We start from the raw sequence: 25,360 nt of genomic DNA on the forward strand, positions 1-25,360 counted from the left end.
GGCTGGCTCGCTGGGGACAGACAGGAATCGGAGCAGCACTGCCGCCTCTGGCGCGAAGGCTCAGGCGCCTCCTCCCGCCCCAGTCACTGTGGCTCGGTGCACGCTGCCGCCGGCTGCCCTTTCCGTCTCTGGGGAAGAAAACCAGCGGGCCGCTGTCGCGCTTGAACCATGGCCTCCGGACGACGAGGCTGGGACAGCTCCCACGAGGATGATCTGCCCGTGTACCTGGCCAGGCCGGGAACCACCGACCAGGTCCCACGGCAGAAGTACGGCGGCATGTTCTGCAACGTGGAGGGAGCCTTCGAGAGCAAGACGCTGGATTTCGATGCCCTGAGCGTGGGGCAGCGAGGCGCAAAGACTCCCCGGAGCAGCCAGGGCAGCGGCCGCGGCTCAGGGACTCGGCCCGGGGTCGAGGGGGACACCCCACGCAGAACCCAAGCCCGGGAGGAGAGCAGTGAGCCGGCGCCTGAGTCGCTCGAGCCCGCCGGGGTGGAGATCCTGAGCGCCACAGGCAAGGAGGTGTTGCAGAACCTTGATCCGGAGGACAAGGTAAGGGGGCCCAGTTCCCTTCTCTGCCTGCCCTGTCCCCTTCTCCAGTTCTCGCCGCCATGGCCGGGGCGCAACTTTCTCGCGCTCACTTTCCAAGGGGATGGGCGACTAGAGGGAGGAAAAGGGCATCCTGTGCTGAGCACATCGTGACCTTCTAGTCCCGTCCCTGGGTTCGCAGGTGCAGCATCTTCCTAAGCTCACTGTAAGGGTCCCAGACCCCCTACCCGGCTCTGCTTCCCTACCCCAGCTTCCCTGCTGGACCGCTGGGCCATTAGTTCTGGGTGGGTGTGTCAGCCCAGTTAGCCTGGGCTGTCTTGGAGATTTCAGACCTTCTCTCTGAGTAACCAACAGCACAATTGTCTTGGCCCACTCTGGTCCCAAATTAAATCTCAACCCAGGTCTTTAGGGCAGAGGGCAAACTGATTCTAGGAAATGGGGTCATCTCCATAGTGCCCGGATGAAAGTACAGGATGGGCGGTCTTCCCTTTCACTGTTCAAACATCAGCTCTGTGCCTGAAACTTTTGGGTGTGGAGCCACTAAACACGCGAATCTTTTTTGTCTTGCTTCTGTCATAGCACGTTTCACATCTGTTTTGTAAAGAGTATATTTGTACACAGCTTGGCACAAGACTGGGTATCACAGGGATCCAGCTGTCTCTGCAAGAATATTATTGTATTTTTTAAAATAGAAGAGGGTATTAAGGGTGCACGAGCTGTAAATTCCCTGCTGCTTTTACATGTGCTAAAGCCAATTTCTTCTGTATGTGTTTTAGAGACACTCGTGCCATACCAAACTGATGGGAAGGATGGCATTGATCAGCATGCCCTGATTTTTGTGACTATTTCATAGAAAATCAGAGCCATGGGTCAGAAAATTCAGGGCCTAGGCAGGGCTGAAGGATTCAAAGTTAAAACTGACACTTTTGAATTGAAGAACAATAGTCATCAGATGCCCTTAGCAGTGTCTAGGTAATGGCTGCAAAACCCATCCACATATATTATTCTGCTTTAATACAATCATGAATGATAACCTGAAATGGAAATGTCTGCCTCAGAACAATTACAGTTAATGCTTATCCAGTTCTTAGTTGTTTTTCCATTAAAAGGCAGTGAGCCAGTGAAAGGATAGTATCTCTCCCTGATTGATTTTCAAAAGTTTTAAAAAACAAACTTTTAGCTACTGAGATGAAATATGGAAATCAGTACTGTTTAAAGGTGCCATTTGTGAAACAATAACAGTGTCTCTTGGAATCACTCATTTAGTTTGAGATTTTCACATCTTCTTTTGAATGTGGCATTTCTTTAGGCCCTGCCCACATACCCTTTTGGGAAAAGTTTTGATATTTTGGAAAGGCTTTGACTGACATCTTAACTGAAGAATAGCTCTTTATAGAGAAGTGATTGCCTGTTTTGGGGTGTAAATTGGTCAGCACCAAAATGTTCCCTTCCTGTCTCTAAGGGGTGGGAGAAGTGATGGAAAAGGTCAGTAACAATTGCTGTGAGTCAGTCTATTCCCTTTGCTGGAACACCCCTGATGTAAGCCAGATAATATGCCTGGTTTGCAAGATTAAAGAATGGTAACTAGAGAAAGGAAAAATGTTTCTCCTTTAAACCCAGCAATTCTCCCGTTTTCCTCCCTTTTGTAAACCCTATACTTTTGGCTTCTAATTGAAAAATAATAATACAACCTAAGCATCAGCAGGATTTCTAGTGGTACATGGTTATTTGTAAGTTGAGGCTTGCTGTCAGCTTTATCCTGGCCATGTTATTATGTCTAATTTGGATGAATCACACTGTTAAAAAAAATCAGAGGTTATGTAGTTCTGAACTTGATTGCTATTTCTTAGAGGATAAGGATTGTGTGTTTGGATTTCTCTTTGTGACTGGAATGCCTGGCACATTGCAGGTATTCAATAAATGTTTGATACCTTGAATTCCCTTCATTAAGACATCTGTTTTGTATATAGATGTAAAATGATCATCTGGCCTCTCAGCAAATACTGCCATCATTAGGGAGCTCACCACCTCATGAAGCAACTTTTAGATAATTTTTATAAAAAAATAAAATTAAATTAGAAAGCCCCAGTCTGCCCATCCATAGTTTCTACAAATTATTCTTTTAGTTCTGAAAATAGAATAAATATGTTTTATTATTCTGAGATATTCTGATGACTTTTTTTTTGCGGGGGGGGGGGTGCTGGGGATTGAACTCAGGAATGCTCAACTTCTGAGCCACATCCCCAGCCCTATTTTGTATTTTTTTTTTTAGAGACAGCATCTCACTGAGTTGCTTAGTGCCTTGCTTTTGCTGAGGCTGTCTTTGAACTTGCAATCCTCCTGCCTCAGTATGCTGATGATTTTAAGTATGTGGGCTCATGTGTCTGTCTGAAGGGGAGTGATGCCCTTGCAAAAGAAACAACCCTTGAACCTCAGTGACTTAAACAAACAATAACAGCCAATTTCTTGCTCCTGCCACTTCTCCCACATGGGTCAGCAGGGAAGCTCTGTTCATCATTGTCCCTCAGAGACCTCAATTAATGGAGGCTCCATCTCTGCACATCTGCAGTTGGGAGAGTATGTGGCAAGCTGTATGCAGACGCTTAAACTCTCTTTTGAAAGTGATGAATATGGTGTAAGCTCACATTTCATTGGCCAAAGCAGATCATGTGACCATAGCCAACTGTGAAGAAAAGGGGGTGGGGGTGGGGGAGGGGGTGGGGGGCCGAGTGCCATCTTATCATGATCCTTTAAGACTATAAATATTTGGCAAATAGCTCTAATATCTTCCCCAGATTTGGGGATGGGCTACTGGGGGACAAGCTGGCCTAGCCCTTAGGAGTTGTAACTTAGTTTCCTTGTGCCTCAGTTTTTTCACCTGCAAAGTAAGGATAACTGTGTCTATTTTTTAACATGATCAGTATTCATAATATATTTGCTATTAGAATTACTATTCAATTTTTTATAGTAATTCATATATTTGAAGGCAGTTATCACAATTTTCCTAAATTTTTCAGTCAGCCTTATTCCCAGTGTCTTCAGCTCTCTTTCTTTTTCAATTACAACTTTTTTTTTCATTGTCAATGGGTCGTTATTATTTTTTTTATATGTGGTGCTGAGAATGGAACCCAGTGCCGCACACATGCTAGGCAAGGGCTCTATCACAACTCCAGCCCCTTCAGCAATCTTTTGAGCACTTCATCGTTCTGATTTCCATTTTAGGTTGCATTGTTTTGTAAATATTCTTCTGAAAATTCAGTGTCTAGAACTGAACATTATGATCCAGATGGGATGTGTCCATTGCAAAGTGCACTAGGCTACTTAACTTTCTGGATTTACATATAGTATATGCTTATGTAGTACAAAATTATACCCAATAATTAAGTATCTGTGGCATGCTATTATTGTCCCCATAGTAAACTCCCCATCAGTGAAGTTTTCAGAAAATTTTTTTCATATAAGCTGCTATTAAGTCAGGATGATCTCGTTCTATGCTGGTACAAATGAATTTAAAGCAAAATAAAAAATTTAAAGAGAATTTAACTATGGATTTTATTTTTTTTCTTCCCTCTATATTTGTCACTATCTAAGCTTATTTCTCTACTCCATCATAATGATTTTGAATCTTCTATAATATAGCTCCTATCCTCAGTTTTGGATTATCTGCAAATTTGATAGTAAGTACCACTTTCTGAGCACTTTCTATATGCCTATTGTGTGTGTGTGTGTGTGTGTGTGTATTGTTTTCCTTGTACAGATGTGGAAATTAAAACCCAGTGACTAAATGTTTAGTCCCAAGTCACATAGATGGTAAGTGGGGGGAACTGGAATTCAAACGGATTTACCTAATTCTGCAGTCCCTGCTCTTTGCAGATGGACACATCTTCATTATTGTAATTCAACCAGCCTGACCATTGTGTCAGCTCCTGACATGTTAATATAACACAGGGCGAGGAAGGATCTTACCCCAACTCCTCTTGAAACCTCTGCTATTTTGCCACTAGCCCATTACTCAGAGAAGTTTTGAGACCAGTTCCTCAACCTGTGAAAACAATTGCTATGAATCTTTATTCTTCCAAGTTGATTACAGAATTGTCAGAAGAGATTTAAAAAAAAAACACCTTGATAAAATTTTAATAAACTTCAGGTCTGGCATACCATTAATTATATTATACCATTTTAAGGAAATGGATTTATTCAATGAATTGTTTTTATTGGATTATTTTTGTTTATACATGATAATAGAATTTATTTTGATATAATTATACAAGCATGGAATATATCTTATTCTATTTAGGAACCCATTTTTATGAATTTATTCAGTAAATAATGAAGAGGTTAAATAAGTAACAAAAGCATTTGACAAAATAAAAAATATAAGAATGCCCGATTTCAGGGTTTAAAGTTATCACTAGGAGCTAAAACTGTGGTTCTGGACCTACATGTAAACACTGTTTAAAAAGTAATGGATTTAGATTTTCTCCATGAAAGGCATTGATATTGGCAAAGTCCTCCACAGTTGTTTGTTGATAATTTTAACAGCTATTTGTTTATATTTTGACACTAAATTGCATAGAAAAGCAATTCTAAGTATAAAGTAAATATTTTTCATCATTTCTCAAAATGTTTTTCTGTGCATGTAGACTTTTCCAAGCGGCAAAAAATTACTAAGAGGAGAAAATTTGTGATAAATGGTCTGTCAGGAAAAAATGATACTGCAAAGACTTTGACATCCAGTGAAAACAAAGTAATGACATTATGATTGCATAGATTTATTGATAACTATCTATCAGGAGCTTGGGTCATTTCTAGTTTCCTGCTTCCTATGTGGACCACTTTTGCACAAGATCTTTCTTTTGTGAAATCAGTAGGGACTGTATGTGTAGAGGGAGACTACTTGAAACAAATAAGATGTGGCCCTTGCCTGTTTACCCTTTGCTATTTGTCTGTTTTTATCCTGGGATAAAGTTTTCAAAATGACTCTGAGAGATCAATGTTCTCCTCCTTACCCTGCATAGTGAAAGACTGCTGTTAATAGAATTCTAGGTTTTTCAAGGCCTCTGCAACCATCTGAATCCAAGTCTTGTAGTGTAAATGAATTTTACAAGGCTGCTCTGACAAAGGAAAGTTTGTATGTTGTTTTTAAAAAGTGCTCCTTCTTACCTGGCTCACAGACACACTTAAATCTGGAAATGTGTTTCTTTACCCAAACTTGGAAGTATTTGAAACTTTTCTGAACTTTGGTTTACTTTGACAGTAGGCATTTGAGGAACATTAAAAAAAAAAAAAAAAAAAGTGCCTTCTAAGTAATGCTGTGATTGGCAGAGTTCCCGTCAAGAAATGGTCCCTGGAGACCAGATTTTGCTAAAGGCTCTTGTAATGTTTAAGACGGCCAGAGTGCTGTCTGTAATGCTTTCTGTCCATGACTCCCTTAGCTGATACTCATCGTGATTGATTTCCAGTGGGCATTCCACCTGCAATAATGTTCCTGTGAGACTGGATAAAGCTTTCTAGGACCGGAAAATCTGGCTGAAGAGAACATAATCTGTGACAGCAAGCTTAGCCCCCCATTTTCTGGAGGAGACAGAAAGTCTTTTTAGGAGTACAAGCACTTTTAAAACTAAATGTCTAACAAAATCTAATGTTAAAAATGCATCTGTACTTTTTTATGTGGAATTATACGGCATTATAAAAACTATTCTACTCCATCAAAGAACAAAGAAGCAGAAAAACAGTAAAACAAAACTGGATGAAGTATGAGCAGTCAGCTTCCAGATCTGACCTTGAATCTGCTGTACAGCTTGAGCAAGTTACCTCCCTTCTCTCAGAGCCCTGGTTTCCTCCTTTCTAAAAGGAGGGTGGTGGATCACATGGTCACTACGGTAATAGTCTTTAAACTTGTTTGATGGTTCAGCTCTATAAAAAAAAAAAAGAAATTGGACAAGCTCCATATTCCGTGTGTGTGTGCGTATGAATATATGCGTATACATATGGATATATGGGTGTGTGTATAAAACATAAAATATTGTACTAATATGTTATGAGAATTAAAAATGCAAGTAAAATATAAACTATAAAAAAGAGAAGTCATTAAAATACAAATACAAATTCTGTTATTTTTTTTCCTATATCCTAATGGTTTGTCTTACCCAACCATTTGGGAGAGTGCTTGGGTCTTTGATCTCTGGACCAAAGACATAACTGTTAGTGCTTTTAAGATAGTCATTAATTGAGTTCATTGTTAGTCTGAGTTCTGTAGTGATATATGCCCTTTTATTGAACAGTTTAAAGGAGAAAATTTCAAAATTAGATGTGGTTATAAGGGTATATATGAGGTACTGGTATCTCCTTTTTATAAATATATGTGGGATTGGGACAATGGGGTATTGTTTACTAGTACACTGTAAATGTAAGGAGGAGTCCTCAAATCTCCCTTTACTCCCTGATATTTTTTCTTTATTTATTCATTCAAAAATAATTTATTAAATCACAATCAAAACAAAAGTTGGAAAAACAAAGATGAATTCTACAAAACTGTGTGCTGTGGTACTTAACTGTGGTCTCAGCTACTTGGAAGGCTGACATAGGATTGCTTAATCAGCTGGTCTACAAACCAGAAACTACTACTACATGTCTCCACCATTGTAGTATCTTACAGAAATTTCACTGTACTAAAAATCCCCTGTGCTCTGCCTGTTCATCCCTACCTCACCTGCATCCCCTGTCAACCACTAATCATTTTATTGCCTCCATACTTTCTCCTTTTCCAGAATGTCATATCCAGGTCTTCTCTAGTATCCTCAGGGGATTTATTCCGGACTACCTGCAGATACACAAATCCACGGATGCTCAAGTCCCTTAAGTCTGCCTTCCATATGCATTTATATGGAATCCATGGGTACAGAGCACTGACTGTAGCTGGAATCATATTGGTTTTCATGTTGGTTTCTTTCGTTTTCTTCGATGTCTTTCTATGGCTTGATAGTTCATTTCTTATTAGTACTGAATAATATTCGAGTGTCTGGATGTATCATAATTTATTTATTCACTTAATTCCTGAAGGTCATCTCAGTTGCTTCTAAATGAATAAAATTGTGAATAAAGCTACTGTAAACATCCATGTGCATTTGTGCAGACATAAATTTTCAACTCATCTGGGTAACGTACCAAGGAGCCCAGTTGCTGAATCATATGGGAAAAGTATGTTGAGTTTTATAAGAAGCTACCAAATTACCTTCCAAAGTGGCTGTAGCAGTTTCCATTTTCACCAGCAATGATTGAGACTTCCTGTTGCTTCACACTTTCAACATCAGTTAATGTCATATTTTGGACATTCTAATAGTTGTGTAGTAGATTCTTATTATTTTAATTTGTGATTCTTTAATGACATATGATATGGAATATTTTCATATACTTAATTGACATCTATGTATCTTCTTTGGGGAAGTCTCTGTTAAAGTTTTTGGTACAGTTTTAAAATCAGTTTCTTTTCTGGTTTGGGGGTTTTAAAAATTATTGTATATTTTGAAAAACAGTCCTTCATCAGATGTATTTTTTGCAAATATTTTCTCCTACTGTGATTATCCTTCTCCTTGTCTCAACATTGTCTTTCACAGAGCAAAAGTTTTTTTAATGTCAATGAAGTCCAGTTTATCAATTAGTTTTTTCATAAATTATACCTTACATACTACATATAAAAAAAACCCATCACCCTACCAAAGGTCATTGAAGTTTTCTCTTATGTTACCTTATTAGAATTTGTAGTTTTACATTTTACTTTTATATCTATGTTTTATTTGGAGTTAATTTTTTATGAATGTTAGTTTAAGGTCTCCATTTAGATTTTTTTTTTTTTTCGCATGGTTGTTCAGTTGTTTTAGCACCATTTTTTGAAAAGGCCATCTTTTCTTCATTGTATTGCCTTTACTTCTTTGCAAAGATCAGTTGACTATATTTATTTTAGTCTGTTCCTGGGATCTTTATTCTGTTCCATTAATCTATATATCTTTTTTCCCCAACACCACACTATCTTGATCTCTATAGCTTTATAGTAAGTCTTGAAGTTGGGTTATGTTAGTCTTCTGATTTTGTTCTTCTTCATATTGTGTTGCCTAGTATAAATCTTTTATCTTTCCATAAAATCTTTATAATGAATTTCATTATATCCACAAAATAACTTGCTTTGGATTGGAATTGAATCTATAAAGAAATGACAGTTCAAAAATATTGAGTCTTATCCATGGACATTGAATATATCTCCATTAATTTAGTTCTTCTTTAGTATCTTTCGTGAGAGTTTTGTAGTTTTACTCACATAGATCCCATATATATGTTGTTAGATTTGTTCATTAGTATTTTGTTTGTGGGTTGCTATCGTAAGTGATAATGTATGACTTTGAAATTCAACTTATTTGATACTGGTGTATAGGGAAGAAGTCAAATTGTATATTAACCTTATGTCCTAAAAGCTTACTCTAATCACTTATTAGTTCCAGGAGGATTTTTTTTTAGTCAATCTTTTTGGATTTTTTATATAAGTGATCATGTTATTTGTCAACAAAGATTTTTTTTCCCTTCTTTCCAATCTATATTCCTTTTTCTTCTCTTTTCTTGTCTAATTGCATTAGCCAGGACTTCCAATTTAATGTTTAAGAGCCATGATGAGAGGTTTGATCTTGCCTTGCTCCTAATCTTTGCAGGGAAGTGTGAGTACCTCACTATTAAGTGTGATATTGGTCGTAGGCTTTTTGTACTTGTTCTGTGCCCAGTGGAGAACACTTCTGTTAATACTTTGCTGAGTTTTTACCAGGAATGTGTGTTGGATTTTGTAAATTTTTTTTTCTTTCTATATAATAGATGATTGTTATACTAATGCTATTTTTCTTGTTTAGCCTGTTGAAATGATGTAGTACATGAATTGACTTCAAAATGTTTCAGGCCAGCCAGGAACTGTGGCACATGCCTGTGATCCCAGAAGTTTGAAAGGCGGAGGCAGGAGACTCTTGGATTCAAACCCGGCCTCTCAGCCAGGCCCTAGGCAACTTGGCCAGGCCCTGTCTCTAAATAAAATATAAAAAAATGCTCAGTGGTTAAGCGCCCCTGGTTCAATCCCTGGTATCAAAAAAAAAAAAAAAAGTTTCAAGCCAGCTTTATATGTCTGGAATAAATTCTGTTTGATTGTGGTATATAACTCTTCATACATTTCTGGATTTGATTTACCAATATTTTGTTGAGGATTGTTTTTTTTTACATCTATGTTCACAAGAAATTTTGGTATGTAGTTTTCTTCATAGGGTCTGTATATGGCTTTGGTTTTATAATGACATTGATTTTATAGAATGAGTTAGGAATATTTCTATGCTTCTATTCTTGGAAAAGATTCCTTTGTTTTATTTATTTATATGCTGTGCTGAGAATCGAACCCAGTGCCTCACACATGCTAGGCAAGTGCTCTACCACTGAGCCATAATCCCAGGCCTGAGCATCTTTTTTTAATTGGTTGTTTTTAGTTTTATATGACAGTAGAATCTATTTTGATATAATTTTAAAAATATGGAATGTATCTTGTTCCAATTCAGTCTCCAGTACTTCTTCCCCTCCCTTCTCCCACTCCCTATTCTCTTCCCTCTACTGATTTTTTTGCTACCTACCCATAGTTATTTTTAAATTGATTTTATTTTTTAAATACATGACAGCAAATGCACTACAATACTTATTACACATATAGAGCACAATTTTTCATATCTCTGTATATAAAGTATGTTCACACCAATTCATGTCCTCATACATGTACTTTGGATAATGATGTCCATCACATTCCACCATCATTGCTAACCCCCTGCCACCTCCTTTCCCTTCCCATCCCTCTGCCCTATCTAGAGTTTGTCTATTCCTCCCATGCTCCCCCTCCCACCCTACTATGCATCATCCTCCTTATATCAGAGAAAACATTCGAAATTTTTTTTGGGGGGGGGATTGGCTAACTTTACTTAGCATTATCTTCTCCAACTCCAGCCATTTACCTACAAATGCCATGATTTTATTCTCTTTTATTGCACAGTAATATTCCATTGTGTATATGTACCACATTTTCTTTATCCATTCATCTATTGAAGGGCATCTAGGTTGGTTCCACAGTTTAGCTATTGTGTATTGTGCTGCTATAAACATTGATGTGGCTGTGTCCCTGCAGTATGCTGTTTTAAAGTCCTTTAGGTATAGACGGAGGAGAGGGATAGCTGGATCAAATGGTGGTTCCATTCCCAGATTTCCAAGGAATCTGCATACTGCTTTCCATATTGGCTGCATCAATTTGCAGTCCCACTGGCAATGTATGAGTGTACCTCTTTCCCCACATCCTCGCCAACACTTATTTTTGTTTGTCTTCATAATAGCTGCCATTCTGACTGGAGTGAGATGATATCTTAGAGTAGTTTTGATTTGCATTTCTCTAATTGCTAGAGATGATGAACATTTTTTTTTTCATATATTTGTTGATTGATTGTATATCATCTTCTGAGAAGTGTCTATTCCTGTCCTTGGCCCATTTATTGATTGGGTTATTTGGTTTTTTGGTGCTTAGCTTTTTGAATTCTTTGTATACCCTAGAGATTAGTGGTCTATCTGATGTGTGAGAGATAAAAATTCGCTCCCAAGATGTAGGTTCTCCACATAGTTATTTTTCTTCATTAGTTTTTGTGGATGTATATAATGGTGTATTCACTGTGGTATATTCATAGATGGGCATAAGCAAGTTATATCAGATGTATTCCACTGTCCTTCCTTTTCCCATCTTTTCTCCCTTCCCTTCATTCCACTTTGTCTAATCCACTGAACTTCTATTCTTTCTATAAAACTCACCCCCTTATTGTGGGTTAGCTTCCACATATCAGAGAGAACATTCAACCTTTGTTTTTTGGGATTGACTTTTTTCACTTAGCACGATAGTCTCCAGATTTTTAATTTCTCCCTCTCATTCCTTGTATCTTACTTTCATTCATTTCAGTTATCCTTAAACTTACATATGTATATATGCTTACATGATCAAATACATTATTGCTATTATAATTTGAAAAAATGTATCTGTTAGACAAATATTTCATTTTACCTTAACTTATTTGTTCTTGATGTTCTTCCTTTATGCAGATCTGAGTTTTTCATCTATATCATTTTATTTCTCTCTATTTTAAAAAATGAATTAATTAATTTACTGTGGTGCTGGGGATCAAACCCAAGGCCTCAGGCATGCTAGGCAAACATCTACCACTGAACTACATTCCCAGCCACTGAAGAATTTGTTTTAACATATCTTATAAGGTTAGTCTTCAAGAAATCAATTTCCTCAAGTTTTGAAGTTTTGTATATTTGAGGAAGTCTTCATAGCTCCTTCATTTCTTTCTTTCTTTCTTTTTTCTTTTGCTGAGGGCATGGGGTACTGGGAATTGAACTCAGGGGCACTCAACCACTGAACCATATCCCAGCCCTTTTTTGTATTTTGTTTAGAAACATGGTCTAACTGAGTTGCTTAGTGCCTTGCCGTTGCTGAGACTAGCGTTGAATTCATGATCCTCCTGCCCCTGCCTCCCGAGCTGCTGGGATTACAGGTGTGCATCACCATGCCCAGCTCTCCTTCATTTCTAAAGATTAATTTAACAAGATCAGAATTGCAGGTAGCTTTTTCACCCTCACTGATTTAATAAATATTTCATCCCACTTTTCATTTCTGAGAAAAAAACTGTTATTATTATGTTTGATTTTCTATAGATAAGGTGTCTCCTTGCTCTGGGTTCTTTCAAGATTTTTTCCTTGTCTTTAATTTTCTAAAGTTTGAATAAGATAGACCTAGCTTTAGTTTTTTTTTTTTTTTTTTTTTTTTTTTTGGGGGGGAGGCATTATTGTTCTCTTTGTTTCCTGAGTCTGTTTGATTCCTGAGGAAATTCTCAAATTCTCAGTCATTTTTGCTCTAAAAATTGTTCTTTTTTTCTTCTCCTTCTGGTATTCCCATCATGCATACACTACACCCTACACCCGTTGCAGTTGTGTCACAGTTCTTGGATACCCTGTTACTTTTTCAGCCCTTTTCCCTTCTTGCTTTTTAGGTGTGCAGGTTTCTTTTGTCATATCCTCAAGCTTAGACTTTCTTTCTTTAGCCACAACTAATCAGCCCATTAAAAACTCATTTCTGTTGTGTTTTTATCTCTAGCGTTTCTTTCTTGATTCCTTCTTGTAGTTTTTATTGGCCCATTCATCTTATTTCTCTGTTCTTGCATGTTGTATACTTTTTCTATTTAAAAATTTTAAAATAAATGATCTGATAATTCCAACATTCCTGCCATATCTGATTCTGGATTTGGTGCTTGTTCAGTCTCTGTGCTTTTGCCTGTTAGTTTGACTTGTGATTTTTGTTCAAAGGTGAACATGACATACTGGGTAGAAGGAAATTGAGGAAGTAGGTCTTTAGTAACAGAGCGGTAAGGTGTGGGGGAACATAAGTGATTTATAGCCCTATGATGAGGCCTCAATCTATGAATCTGTGCCCTTGAACTGTGAACTTCATCAGGGTCTCTTAGATTTTTTTTTTATTCCTCATATGGGATAGGGTGGATGGAGGGTTGGGATTTATGTTTCTTTTTCCCCTTTGGAAGTTTGATCTGGCTGGAGCTGGGTATTCCCCTGTTCCCCAGGTAGATTAGGCTTTTGTAAGATCTCAGCAGGTCAGCTCTAGTTAAGTCATTTCTTCAAAGGCAGGCCTTGTTGTATGAACAGAATGCTCTGCTGTACTTTCCTGCCAGATCTAAGAAGGATTATTGATTTTTCAGTTCATTCAACTTTTTCCTTGTTGTTAGGATGGAATGATGACGTCTAAGCTTCTGTGTGCTGGACCAGAAACCCTAAACGGTTTTTTTTAAACTTCAGTAACTATGACATCATCATGGAACAACAAAGATTTTCTTTTCTTTTTTTTTTTTTTTTGAATTTTAATATTTATTTACTGTTTAGTTTTTTGGCAGATACAACATCTTTGTTTGTATGTGGTGCTGAGGATCGAACCCGGGCCGCATGCATGTCAGGCGAGCGCACCACCGCTTGAGCCACATCCCCAGCTCCACAACAAAGATTTTCTAAAGCATAATTTCAATGGATATATGGTGTACGATGTGTCACACACTTAACTACTAATTCTTTATAATTTGATATTTATATTTTTATTTTTGATTTTATGTTTACTTTCTCTTCTTTTGTTTGCAAACAAGAAGGGGTAAGCCTCCTTCCTGATAAACTATTATACCATTCATTTCATTACGATTTTTGTCAATATAAAATTCCTGTAAATGACAGTGTGGTGTTAGACTGACATCCTTCCTTCCTTTCTTCTTTCCTTTCCTTTGTGTTTTCGTCCCCAGCGTTTCTTTCTTGATTCCTTCTTGTAGTTTTTATTGGTCAATTTATCTTATTTCTCTGTTCTTGCATGTTGTAAACTTTTTCTATTTAAAATTTCTTAGCATACTAATGGTAGTATTTTTAAAATAAATGATCTGATAATTCTTTCTTCTTTTGTCTTGGATTGAATCCAGAGTCTCATGCATGCAAAGCACATGCTCTACCACTGAGCAACATCCCCAGTCCCTCTGGTCATTTATGCACTGAAGAAACACTGGGCATGGGATGGATGCATCTTCCTTGTGATTTTAGGGGCAGGATTTGAGAGTGTACAAAGCAAGTGAATCTTGTGTATAAACGTTAAAAAAGAGAAGCCGGGTAGAGGCAACAGTAGATAAGATTCAGGAGTCACAAGAGCCAGGTAAATGGAGACAAAGTAAAACACATGGGAAGAGAAAAAAAATTTGAATCTTAACTGGAAACTAAAACATAAAAAGAAAGCTAAAATTGTAAAATGAGATCTAACTAAAATAAGATAATTTTTGTCTGCCAAAGTAGTTCCCTCAGTAATCTCTCAGAATTTTACTTTTCCCTGAATCTGGGAGCACAAATGAGGTTCAACAGATAAGTTCTACTAGAACATTACATTTATGGAATGCTCATTTATTTGAGACAATGATGACCCTCATCATCCTCATAACTCTTCATCCATAGCCCCATAATCTAGAAGAGAAACTGAACATCAAGCATCAAAGAGGTTACTTGAGTTTTTATAATCTTACAGCTAGGAGTGGACAGAGTTGGCATTGAAGCCCAAGGACTCTCTACTGCTTTCTGTGTGCCACTGTGTTCTTCTTCTCTGGTATGGTGGCAGCTACACATCAGAGCTGAATGGGATCCATCCTTTGGGTTATTCAAAATAAAATCTGAATCAAAATAAGAAGCAGAATTTGCTCAAGTCCACAATGTGAACACAGTAGCTGTGGCAGAAGACATCAGAAGGTGTAAGGCCCAAGGTCGGGAGGTAAGAGTAAGACATGGAAAAATGGAGAGGGACTCAGACCTGATAATAATGTTTATTGGGGGCTGATGCGATGGTCTGATTGAAAGGCATCCACTAAGGACAGATAGTATTCTAAGATAGGGCTCAACCCAGGTCCATATGATCTTGAAGCCCACACACCACTATTCTAAATCATCTTCATTGATGCAGAACCATTTAGTTTATTTCCAAAAAGTTAAATTATGTCTAAAAAAATTTAATACTTATATTTGGTTGGAAGTGGGCTAGGGAGGAGTTCTTTTCCTTTGGGTAATATTCCTATAATCTACCACTAAGAGAATAATAAATACAACCAATGTGATGGAAAGTTGCATAACAAATGGGTATTGAGTGAGGAGGAAAATATGCAGTTGATGAATGTTATCTCATAAATTTGTTAGGGAGGGAAGACTATGTCCAGATATATAGTTTTCTCCTACTCACCACCCAGGGAGGATCAAGAAATCAGAATGTGGTACCCTAAGGGATATTTTTACTGAGATTACAGGATGACGTGAGGAGTGGGGAATTTGAAATGGGTAAGAGGGGGTGGTAATGAAGGCAGTGTATCTGGCAATACATCCTGTCAGCTGAAAGTTTGTAAATAAATGATGAGCTCTCTCTCTCTCTCTCTCTCATTTATCTAGGGTAGGAGTGGGTAATGTTTTTTTTTTTTTTCCTATAAAGAGCCACATAGTAAGAGTATTTTAGACTTTGCAAGCTGTAACATATTTGTTCCAACTACTCAACTCTGTATAGCAAAAGCAGGCATAGACAGTATATCAATGCATGTGTGTGGCTGTATGCCAATAAAACTTTATTTCCAAAAACAGGTGGAGGCTGGATTTTGCTCATGGGTAGTTTGCCAATCTTTTTTTTTTTTTTAATACAAGAGAATGGGCACGTGTGCGTGTGTACCATGGACTGGAGTTCTAGAGTGAGTGGCAGAGTAAGCTATAGCAATTTCTCAATGAAAAGATTCAGACGTTTGAGGTAAGTGTGGTAACTAAGCAAGGCGATCGGAAAGGCCCAGACACACTTGTTCCCCTTTCAGGATGCTTGAGATTGGAGGAGGAAATTAAAAAGTAAAAGCATATCTGAAGTGGAAGAGGAGAACAATGCAGGATATTCAGAGAAGGCAAATTTATGAAGCGGAGGCAAGGCTTGTTGAAGAACAAAGACAGGAGAAAGGGGGAGGTAGAAGAGGGTAACCTGGAAATGACAGTGGGGAGTCAACAATGGAAGTCGGAGGGATTAGGAAGAAGGAAGTCAACCTGAAAATAACGTTTGCTGCTGTGCTTGGAGAAGGAGCAGCAGGAAGACAGCAGATAGCTTGCGGCTGCAAAGGGGAGAGATGATGTGGAAAGAAATCCACTTGGGGTTGTTAAGAGGATGTGACATTATTAAATGAATGGGGAGAAGGCTGGGCTCACTCACGCCTAGGACCTGTTGACAGTTTAAATATATGGAGATTGAGGAGCTGAAATAATGGCTTGTTTAATAAAAGTGTGGTTAAGAGTTTGCAGAGCATGAGTTGATTCCCCATTGCAAGGTGTGTTCTCGCTGTTCAGGAAATATGACTTAGCGATCAGGAATTCAGCCAGGGTTAGGTCCTCTTGAGACATTCAGTGGAGCCAACGGCTTCCCCTGTACTCGTTCTTAACTTCTTTTATTCTTTCATCCTTTCAGGGTCCCAACCTAGATTTACTGGGTGTCTACCATGAGCCTCTTCAGAGTCACCAGATGTCCATCATGAGCTCGAAGGGACTGTGTTAACGTGATGGCAGCTTTCAGAATGAGCGCCTGAAGGGCACTGGACTCCTTCTGGCTAGAGGAGGGAGAAGGAAGGAAATTGATAGCCATGAAAATTTTCTTTATCAAGAGGCAGATTTGTCCAACTGGACAGTAGACTCAGAACTAGAAGCAATTTCAAAGAGCTTTTATTTTTCCCCCTCACCTTCTACTCTACAAGGAAAGAAAATGAGGCCTTGAGAAGGGAATAAGGTTGAAAAATAAAAACTGAGTGCTTAGTATATGTCAGGCCCTGTTTTTTAAGTTGTGATAAAATATGCCTAAGGTAATGCTTCTTACCCTTTTAATCATTTTAAAGTGCAATGAATGGCAAAAAGTACCTCTACAAAATTGTACAATCATTGCAACTGTCTAATTCTAGAACTTTTCCATCTCTCAAAAAGAAGACTGTCAGCTGGGTGTGGTGGCACACACCTGTAATCCTAGAGATTCGGGAGGCTGAGGCAGGAGGATCGCAAGTTCAAAGTCAGCCTCAGCAAAAGCGAGGCATTAAGTAACTCAGTGAGATCCTGTCTCTAAATAAAATACAAAAATAGGGCTGGGGATGTGGCTCAGCGGTTGAGTGCCTCTAAACTCAATCCCTGGTATACCCCCCGCCCCCCCAAAATAGGAGACCGTCCCCATCAAGCACTCTCCATTCTTCCCCTCCCTCCCCAGTCTCTGGCAATCCCTGTTCTGCTTTCTCTATGGATTTGCCTGTTGGGTATAGTTTATATAAATGATCATATGGTATGAAAGCTTTTGACTTTAGGTTTACTTGCTATAATGTTTCCAAGGTTCATCTCAGTTCCCACATGTATCACTACTATTCCTCTTTATGGCTGGATAATATCCCATTATATGGATATATCAGATTTTGTTTCTCTACTCATCAGTTGAAGGACATTAGAATGTTTCCACTTTTTAGTTATTTTGAATAGTGCTGTGCCAGGCACTCTAAAAAATTTACATTTATTAATTTCATCCTGCCCATAAAAATCCTCAGAAGGCAGTACTATAATTTTATCTATTTTACAGATGAGAGAAGAAAAATCAGGTCACTTGCCCAAGTTACAGCTGGTAGAAGGCAATCTGGAGGACGGAACCAAGACTCAGGTTTCTTCTTTCCCAGCAGAGTGCTGTTCCACTGTCTCTACCCACTCCTCCCTGGGCAGGAGACATGCTCTGCAATGCTTTTCCTCAGTGTGCACCACAGTCACAGGTGCTCTTTATGTTCGATATAAATTAGTTGAATCAAATTCGTTTGCTGAATAATACATAGAAAACAAAAGGACTAGAGATTATTTTTAAGAAGTACCTTGTGTGTTTTATTTAATAGTAAATATATAAAACAACTGAATATGAATAAGATATGGTAAATAAATCACAGCATATTTGTGTGATCAAGTACTATAGAGCTGTTAAAGATGATGCCGGAGAGGAATAATGTTGTGACAGAGTACCCTTGGTTTATCTGGTCCCTCAACCCTCTAAAGGTAGACTTTTTCAGTTTCTTAGGTGGAAAAACTGAGGTTTAGAGGTTTAACAGCCTGCACAAGTTCAAACAGCTTGCAAAGCCAGAATTCTTTCTATTCCTTTCAACCCACATTCTTAGTCAAGTCAAAAATGAAATGAAATAGAAATTTAACAAAACTTAGCAGGGGTGTATTTCTAAGCAGAGGCATAATGGGTAACTTGTGTTTTCGTCTATTACTTCAGTACATTTTCCACATTGTGTACAATGCCTTGTACTGCATTTGTAATTGAATAAAAGCAGTACAATTTCTCTTACAAAGAAATCAATGTCAAAACATATTTGAGTAAAAAAAAATAATAAAATAAAATTAAAAAACAGATCAAACCTGTAATGGAACACAGCAAACTGTAAAAGTATAAAAAAAAAAAAAAAGAGCCACACAAAAAGTCAGAAACAAAGCTGGTGGGGAAATCTAAGTGGAGCTACAGTTTTATGCTTATTTTTTTCCTATCTCAGCATTTGGGAACTATTAATGGACGCTGACCACTCCTTTTCCCTAAACAAGCTTCATATTTCCCAGTTTCTTATGCTGATTTGAGAGAACAGTTAATAAACCATTCCGAATCATAAGCAGTTGCAGCCTCTCTTGGGTGACACAGTGGATATCTGAAGCACTCAGTTGCTCCATTCTCTAACGCTTATCTAGAATTTTCCTGGCTCTCATTTCTGAATATTGCTGTGAGCATTTGCACAGGGCCTGATTCTATCTATACTGTGTCATCTAAACAAAGGGTTTGAGAAATAATCTGCCTTTGTATGATAATATTAGTTTGTTATTGTTTGTTACTGTTGATAGAAACAACTTGACGAAAACTAGTCATTGTCTCTAAGGACTTCGGTTGTTGATATTGAATTCCAAATTTCCCCTTTCAAGTCCCTTCTTATTCAATCAGCAGTGATGTGGCTCCACAATAGCTGAAATATTGTCATAATTTCCATAGAAACCGTCTGTAATGCTGCAACACAGGATTACACCCTCCCTGCAGGCTGAGACAGGAAGGCCAGATGGGTTCTGAAGAGGAAAAGGCCCTCAATGAGACATAAATCACTTGGTGAGGGAAGAGGCGATGGGGGAGGAAATCACTTTAGGAGAAAAATTGTGTTTGGTGCCGTCTTTACCACAGGGTGAAATTCCCGAATGAAGTAGCCAGCACTGCAGGCGCCTTTCCAAGGCCAGTGTCTGGGCCAGGTTATTTGCTGGATTCTGGTGCTAGTGAAGCTGGAGACAAAGAATACTTCCTCTTTGGGCTTTTGGTTTCACGGGTCATCAGCTGCAGGCTGACAAACACAAGTCCTGGTCAGCTCCTGTGTGTGTGATGATAGACACAGAAAGCAAAGTCCAGTGCCTACCCTCGTGTGCTAGGCTGGACCTTCCTTGTGAATATCTCTCATTGCACCTTCAAGGTATCCCCAAAAGTAAGATAGCGTTATTCCCAATTTACAAGTGAGATACTTGGACTACCCTTGCTCCCTTCCTTCACATTTCTTTTTCACTTTTAGTTCTTCCAGGGACCCTCTTTCCCAGGCTTTCAAGGCTGAATGCACCTCTCTTTGATAATTATTACTCTTAACTATACACATTTGTTAACCTCTTTTTCACTAGTTTGTAGTCCTTTGAGAGCAATGTCCTTAGCACCTAACAATGACCTTAGCACCTAACTAGCACCAACCTGGCATTGACTCATAATAGGTACTTAGTATGTTTCTGAATAAATGGATGAATAAGAAAGTTCCAGTAACCTATTCAAACTCCATCATTTCTGCAGTTGTATTCCCAAGAACTGAAACCGTGCCTGGCAGGTACAAAGCCTCATTAAATATTTTAGTGAAATAGTGAACAAACCATTGAGCTCCTTACCTGGTGTGTCAGTGACACCACCGAGGTATTCTGACTACAGACACTGCGTTGCGTTGGTGGGTAGACAGCCATTGTCAGATCTGGCCAGGCAATTCAAAGAGCACAACTTCCTGCTAGTGGTTTGGTACTGCTTGCTTTTGGAAGTACATCTCCTGATCTAACAGTTCTTACATTTAACAGAGAGCCACCCCCAGCGTGGTTGCAAATAACATGTGTCTGAAAGTCAAGAGAGCAAGGGTGAGACATGGTTCTGTTACTCACTATGTAAATTTGGTAAAATCCCTTTACCTTTCTGTATCTTAATTTTCCAGTTTAGATTAAAAATCAAGTTAAAGATGAGACTGTTTTATTTTAATTTATTTATTAATTTAATTTTGGTATCGGGGATTGAACTCAGGAGCACTCAACCATTGAGTCACATCCCCAGCCCTATTTTGTATTTTATTTAGAAACAGGGTCTCATTGTCACTGATTTGCTTAATGCCCCACTGTTGCTGAGACTAGCTTTGAACTCGCGATTCTCCTACCTCAGCCTCCCAAGCCTCTAGGATTACAGGCATGCACCACTGTGTCCAGCTTTTTTTGTTTTGTTTTGTTTTTAAAGACTGAGTCTTCCTTTGGTGTCTAGACAGGCCTCAAACTTGTGGGCCACCTCAGCCTCCTGAGTAGCTGTGAACAACTTACCCTTCCCTTTTAGAAAAGCATCAGGAAAAATCTTATGCATAACTGTCTCCCCCCCAAATTGGAGGTGCGTGGACCATTTGTACCTGCGTGGCAGGTACAAAGTCTCATTAAATATTTGAGTGAAAATAGTGAATGAACCTCCCTTCACTGCCCCAGCCCCATTTCTTGGTATCCTCTGAGGAAGTTCAGTGGGAAGCAAGGTCCTTGGTGAGAACAGTGTGGTGTGTTCCAGTTTTGATTAGTAGAATAGGTTATATTTAGGGTACTTCTGACTGTAAAGTTCAAGAGTTCTGGAAATATGGGAAAAGCCCCACAGATTATATATCCAGTCTGAATGATAATATGTACCACTTATCCTTACAGATAAGTCATCTTGACGGTGGAGATGAATGGGCATGGGATTTGGGGTCATGATTTCTGAGGTTTGAACCCAGAACCACCACTTCCCCAAAAGTCATTTCACTTCTCTTAGCCAGTCTCCTTATCTAAAAAATGGGGGAAGGTACTCTTTCATGATTGAGTTTCATGAGATTCATGGTAATAGCTACCATTTCCTGTGTAACTCGTAAGTCCTTGGTAAATTGCTTGAGGAGAGGCAGTCTATCAGGGCTTTGAGTATGCTTGCATGTTTTTGCTAGTTGCATCAAATTGTGAGGCTCTGGTGGCTCTTTATCTAGATCATTTCTCAAGGTTATGTTTTCAGTGAGCAATCTTGAGAGATGAGATAATATTTCCCCCAGACAAAGAACAGTCTTGTCACAGCTTACTAGAAAGATGGTGCATCCACAGGCTTTGTGGTCTTCTCCTGTAGTGGAACCCACCATGTGTGCAGCCATCCATCATGGAACTTTTGCATCATCCTGGGAGACTTGGGAAGCATGGATGACCAATGAAAACCAACAGGAAGATCTGGCTAATGCTTTTTTCTTGAGTGATAAAGCCCTTTGTTCTTGATCCTGGTGTCTCCTTCCTTCTGCCAACACCTGTGAAGTAGTGACAGGATAGCTGGTTAGACTACAAGTAGTAAAACAATCTCAGACTCTGCCCAGTTCTTGATATACCTATTATGTTAATTAAATTATTATAGCAACTCTATGAGTAGGTAGTTCTAGTAACCATGTTTTATAGATAACAAAGCTAAATTTCAGCAAGGTTCAGTAATTTGTCAAACATCATACAGTCATTACATAACAAAACTAAGCTTGAGCTTATATTTCTTCAAAAGTTATACCCTTAACTATAATGTATTTCCTTCCAAATTATATCAAGTGACAATTATGAAAACATACATGTTATTATTTTTTATTAAAATATAGTTAAAATGTGAGCCGTTGGTTCACCCAGCCCAGATAGTCATCAATAAATGAATAGATTAAGAAAATGTAGTATATATACACAATGGAGTATTTCTTAGCCATAAAGAAGAATGAAATGATGGCATTTGCCCATAAACGGATGGAAATAGAGAACATTATGTTGAGTCAAATATGCCATACTTAGAAAATCAAGCATTGAATGTCTTGTCACTTATGTGGAAACTTGAGCAAAATAAGTGAAAACAGTGGAGGGAATCAGGCATAAAGATTAGTGGAGTAGAAGGAGGAGATTGATAGGAAAGGAGGAGGGATGGGGAAAGGGAGGAAATGAAGAATGAATTTAACAAAAATCACATTATGTGTGCATATAAATATACAGTAGGGAATTCCACCTTCATAATTTGTAGAAAGCACCAATCAAAAATAAATAAATGAGTGAAAGGAAGATCAGGTACCGAAATGCAGTCAGTCAAAGCCCATGCATGTATGATTTTTACTATGTATAAATGTAATGCTCTAATTAAAAAAAAAAGGAATTGGCTCATTTCAACAAATATTGTTGGTTGTGATTCTTGCTTTCCACAGTAGACAAAGCTGCCTAGTTAAACCCCAAGTTGAGCAATGGCCATGCGGCCTACTAGCTGCAGGACACTGGACAGGGTATTCAACGTCTCTGTGACAGTCCAGATTCTGTCATAAGAACAGTACTACTAGGTACTTCAGTTAGAGGGGTCTAATGCAGAGAATTGACTGTATATATGTTGGAATTTGAAAAGCAACGAAGGAACATAGAGGAGTCCAGAGATAATAACTACAGGAAGCAGCAGCCCCCAAGGCTGAGTGAACAAAGAGGTGGGGCTGCCCTGCAGGATCCGCGCTCAGATATCTGAGGATAGATTGTGGCCCAGCTGCTCCTGGTCCTCCTGAGTGAGTATGACAAAACCAGGGGAGGAAGGGCAGAACTAAGCTGCAGGGGGAGACAACTATGCCTACAGGGGTGATGCTCATGGGACAGAGGGACAGGAAAGAATTCTGCTTTCATATCTCTGGCCTTCTGTTCTCCAATTTCTGTCTTCTCTTTGTAGAATCTAACAGGAAGGTAGCTGGTTAAGGGCCCTGAGCCATGCAGTTTATACAGTCCCCAGCCAAACAGAAATTAGAGAATGTAAAGTAAGGGAGGATGGGCTTGGAGCTGAGAAGCAGGAGGCAAAACCAGGTACAATCACTGTCTGTGGTCCCATATCTGTGAAATGGGATAATATCTATCTCATTAGATTCTTCTGGAGGATTCAATTAAATAACCACTCAGTTGCTTGAGACTTATTTTAAATGTCCAGTCAATGTAAGCCTTTCTCATTATGCTAAGCTTGCTCTCTGTATAATCTGTGGCCTTTGCCTGTTTTCCAGTGTTAAGCTTGCTGCAGCGATTATCAGGCCATCTGGGAAGCTGGCCTTCCTAAGCTCCATGTGGGGAACAGGCTTCAGGGCACAGCACTTGCCCTTGTGAGTCAAGACGGGAACCTTTTCCCCAGAGAGATTTAATTAGCTGGTTGTCAGAATGGTGTTGATAGATGAAATGCCTGTCTTAGACGGGATCTGTGGTTGCTCTGATGTGGGATTCTCAGTTTATTTCATTTGACATCCTGCTTCCTCTCTTCCCCAAAATAAAGCTCCCCTCGCCTTTTACTTCTCTCTTTTCATTCTATCCTCAGACGAGATAAAATGCCCTAGATTCTCACTACCAAGCAGCTGTTCTGTGCTCTGGCACCTCATGCTGCACCACCTTCTCAGAATACACAGCCAAACGGGCCAAAGCTTGTGTTTCAGCAACACAGCCCAGAGTTCAGGATGTAGATTGTGGTGTAGACACAACCAAAACCAGCGTTCAGGTTCTTGACCAATGTTTTATTAAGCTTTGTGACCTTGGGCAAATAATCTCTCAGAGCCTCACTGTTCTCATCTGTACTGTGACCACAACAATCATTGGAATGTTGTAGGTTCTTGGAAAAATAAAAGAAGAAAATCCCTGTAACCCTGTAAATCCATCATACCTCACGCTTGTAAACTCATGTTAAGTCATAGGTGTTATCACTGCATGGGTACACCATTTTTCCCTTTTATAAATGCTTGGTAAATTTGGAGTGAAATTTACTGATTTCTATATTCCATAAATATTTATTGCTCCCTTATGGATGCCAGATACTGTATACATAATTGGCAAAGAAAAATGAGCAAAATGTGAATCTGACCCAATTAAAATAGAATAATTCTTGACTTCAAGTTACTAACCATTTGTGAAGGAGAGAGAGGGAGCACAGTAGACCCTAGTAGCTCAGAGACAGATGGAGAACTGGACCAGGACTTGGGGTTCAAGGAAGACTCCTCATGACCTTAATGCACATTTGAGATAGCCTGGGAAAATGTGTGTGCAAGCCATGGTGATGGAAATGTGTGCTGGTTTATGTGGATTGTGGGTGGTTGAAGGAAGTTCCAGGAAGAGGATCTATAAACGAGAAAGAAAGACAAGGTCAGGAACCTCTCTGTAGAGTAAGGGCATAAGTGGAGCAAAGATCAAAGCCAGATAGGTCAACAGGGCCAAATTTTTCAGGATCTTATAGAGTGGGTGCTGTGCCCGATTTCTTGGGAGACATCTTGGATCCCTTGACGGCCTTGTTTCCAGAGGATCTGCTTCTAAGACCACTCTTCTTAGATGTTATGAGTGTTTGCCTCCTTCTTTCTTACTAAGGCACCTCTGATTTTGTTGAGGGAGGAGATATGCTCAGATCGAAAAACTATGCTTTTCAGTCTTTCTTACAGATATGATTATGCACTGCTAAATGGAAATCCTAATTGACATTAATTTGTGCTGACTGGAGATGGAGTAAAAACTTAAAACTCAATCTGTGTTGAGAAGCTCTATGGAGATACTGTGTTCTGCAGGGTGTAACCCAAGATAAATCCTTTATTGAAAATCATTTTTTAATAAAAACAATAATTAAAAAGAGAACTGAAAATGGGAGGGCATAAGAAACATGAATTCTGATTCTAGTTTTGAAAAGTCTAATTGTGATTCCAGATGAGCTTTTAACTCTCAAATGATAGAATTTCCCTGGAAAATGGAGACAAGCAAACTGGACTGCAGATCCCCATTGTGGGGATCCAGTAAACTATGGTAATAATAATAATAGCTGACACGTGTTGAATCC

General features: G+C 38.9%; 1 protein-coding gene across 1 annotated transcript in view; it reads left to right on the plus strand.

Moving 5' to 3' along the window:
- The window catches only part of Dpysl3 (dihydropyrimidinase like 3), a 104,783-nt gene continuing 79,423 nt past the window's right edge, over positions 1 to 25,360 (plus strand). The window contains exon 1 of the mRNA XM_046460310.2: positions 1 to 549. Within this exon, the coding sequence (XP_046316266.1) occupies positions 169 to 549 (381 nt within the window). The 5' untranslated portion in view covers positions 1 to 168. The remainder of the gene's footprint in view (positions 550 to 25,360) is intronic.

The sequence above is a fragment of the Marmota monax genome, unplaced genomic scaffold (assembly GCF_021218885.2).
Source record: "Marmota monax isolate L192 unplaced genomic scaffold, Marmota_monax_Labrador192_F-V1.1 WCK01_AAM20220418_F8-fsc00006, whole genome shotgun sequence".
NCBI lineage: Eukaryota > Metazoa > Chordata > Mammalia > Rodentia > Sciuridae > Marmota > Marmota monax.